General features: G+C 50.6%; 1 protein-coding gene across 1 annotated transcript; it reads right to left on the minus strand.

The window, feature by feature from the left end:
• Window positions 1-38: 38 nt before the first annotated feature.
• On the minus strand, window positions 39-1,981 carry LOC111652266 (stabilin-2-like; the record flags this gene model as incomplete). The annotated part of the gene is made up of 9 exons (XM_023402489.1): window positions 1,873-1,981; window positions 1,609-1,789; window positions 1,351-1,444; window positions 1,106-1,264; window positions 893-988; window positions 646-738; window positions 510-557; window positions 279-412; window positions 39-141 (listed from the first exon to the last, which is right to left on the minus strand). Coding segments are annotated over exons 1-9 (1,017 nt in total), but the record flags the coding sequence as incomplete, so codon positions are not given.
• Between the last annotated feature and the right edge of the window lie 53 nt (window positions 1,982-2,034).

Raw genomic sequence — 2,034 nt, forward strand, 5'->3', positions numbered from 1 at the left:
TCAAACCTTCTCAGTCAGCATCGCCTCTGTGGACTCACCTCATTGGTTGTTGAAACAGGAAGTGTTGTCTTGAGCAGTGATGTCACGGAAGAAATGGTACTCAGGCTGGATAACGGATACCGACCAGGGATCATGTGATTTCTGTAAACAGATGACAGATCTTACAGATGTGAACAAACAGCTGGAGGCAGAACAGAGTTTCAGTTCAGACCACTGACAGGTTCAGGTTTAAGATCAGACCAATGACGGGTTCAGGTCAAAAGTCAAACAGCTGTAACCTGACGAGACTCGGTAGGTTTCCCTTCATGGTCCAGAAGCTTTTGTCCTCTGAAGACATTTTTGCAATAGCAGCTGAAGACGGAGCCAGGACAGTGAGGTTCTGGTCCATCATAGACCAGGTCAGACCAGAGTCCTGACAGAGGATGACACAGAGACAGAAATATAAGACTCAGACAAGACAAAAAAAGATTCAGGTGAGACCAGGTCTTTGTTCTCGGAGTGATACTCACAGTGGTCCAGGTGAGAAACTCGGAGGGGTCGGGCAGACTCATCAGTTCCTGGAATCGTCAGGAAACAGAGTCAGGTTTGGTGGTGAAGGTATGGCTGAACTTACCTGTCGAAGGTCTGAACCTGGTCGAAACTCACCTGAGCCACTGAACCAAAACATATGTGACCGTCTCCAGAAAGTCCTTCATCACAGACACAGGTCCACCTGGAGGACAGCAGCCGACAGCTGGCCTGAAGACAGGAACGGCAAAGACACGACACAGTCAGAGACCTGAGGCCTCAGAGGTCAAACATCCACTGTGGTCATGTGATCAAAGATCCCTCAGCCTCAAAGACTCAGATCAGAGACTCAAAAATGCGTCTGGTTCAAGAGATCAGAACTCACCAGGTAGTGACAGCCTCCGCTCACAGTGACACACTGGTTCACGGCCTCACAGTCTCGGCCATTTCCCTTGTACCCGGCTTTACAGCTGCAGTCGCTCTGTTGGAACAGACCAGATCTCAGACTGGACTCAGGATCAGGATCCAGTTCTGAAGCTTTAAAGGGTTAAATTTACTGCCCCCATAAAGTCAGAGGTAACGCCTCAGTGGACCTCACCTGTCCCGGTCCCACATAGATGCAGGTGGCGTTGGGGTGACAGCCTCCTCTGTCAAGACCGTCACAGTTGTTGACTGGCTGACACTCGTCTCCGTCCTCCCTCCATCCGCTCAGACACTGGCAGGAGTGAGTCCCCGGTCCCGTCTTTATACATTTAGCCTGCAGGGGGCGGTAGCGAGTCAGGGATCAGGACTGTGAGGGATCAGGACCAAAGAGCTGGACATCAGTGAGTTCAGGTGACTTACGTTCACACTGCAGCCGCCTCGGCGAGGAGGAGCACAGGGGTCAGACTCCACACAGGTGATACCATCACCTTGGTAACCATGTTTACATACACACCTGAAACGTACACAGCACACACTGAATGAAACAGCACATGGGGGAGTTCACAGGTAATCAGATTACTGAGTTTCCCATGAGCACTTCGTCAGATCTGATTCTCCAGGTTGAAGAAATGAGGCTCACTTACTGTTTATAGTTAAAACTGATACAGGTAAACTCACCTGGTGGTCCCTTGGCTGAAGTCACAGTTGGCGTGGGCGTGACAAAACTGAGCCTGAACGCCGCAGGCCGCTGTTTGTCGGTCACAGAACTGACCAGTGAAACCCATCTGACACGAGTCCGGTTTACACCGACCATCTGAGTCTGGACGGTTGTCACACTGTCCATGGATACAGGGACAGGCTGTAGGCACACAGGTGAGCCTACATCATCATGACATCACACCTGCGTGTATGACGTCATCAGATGAGGGCACTCAGACTTACCTGTGTCACAGTTTGCGCCATATTTGTTGGAGAAGGAGCAGTACTGACAGCGAGAGCCTCTGAAGTTCGAATTACAGATACACGACCCATTTCCTCCAGTCCCCTCCATACACTGTAAAAACAACACTTCAGTTTCCTCCAGTCCCCTCCATACACTGTAAA

This window comes from Seriola lalandi, unplaced genomic scaffold (assembly GCF_002814215.2).
Source record: "Seriola lalandi dorsalis isolate HSWRI2012SDOR001 ecotype SW California unplaced genomic scaffold, Sedor1 jcf7180001973517, whole genome shotgun sequence".
Taxonomy (NCBI): domain Eukaryota; kingdom Metazoa; phylum Chordata; class Actinopteri; order Carangiformes; family Carangidae; genus Seriola; species Seriola lalandi.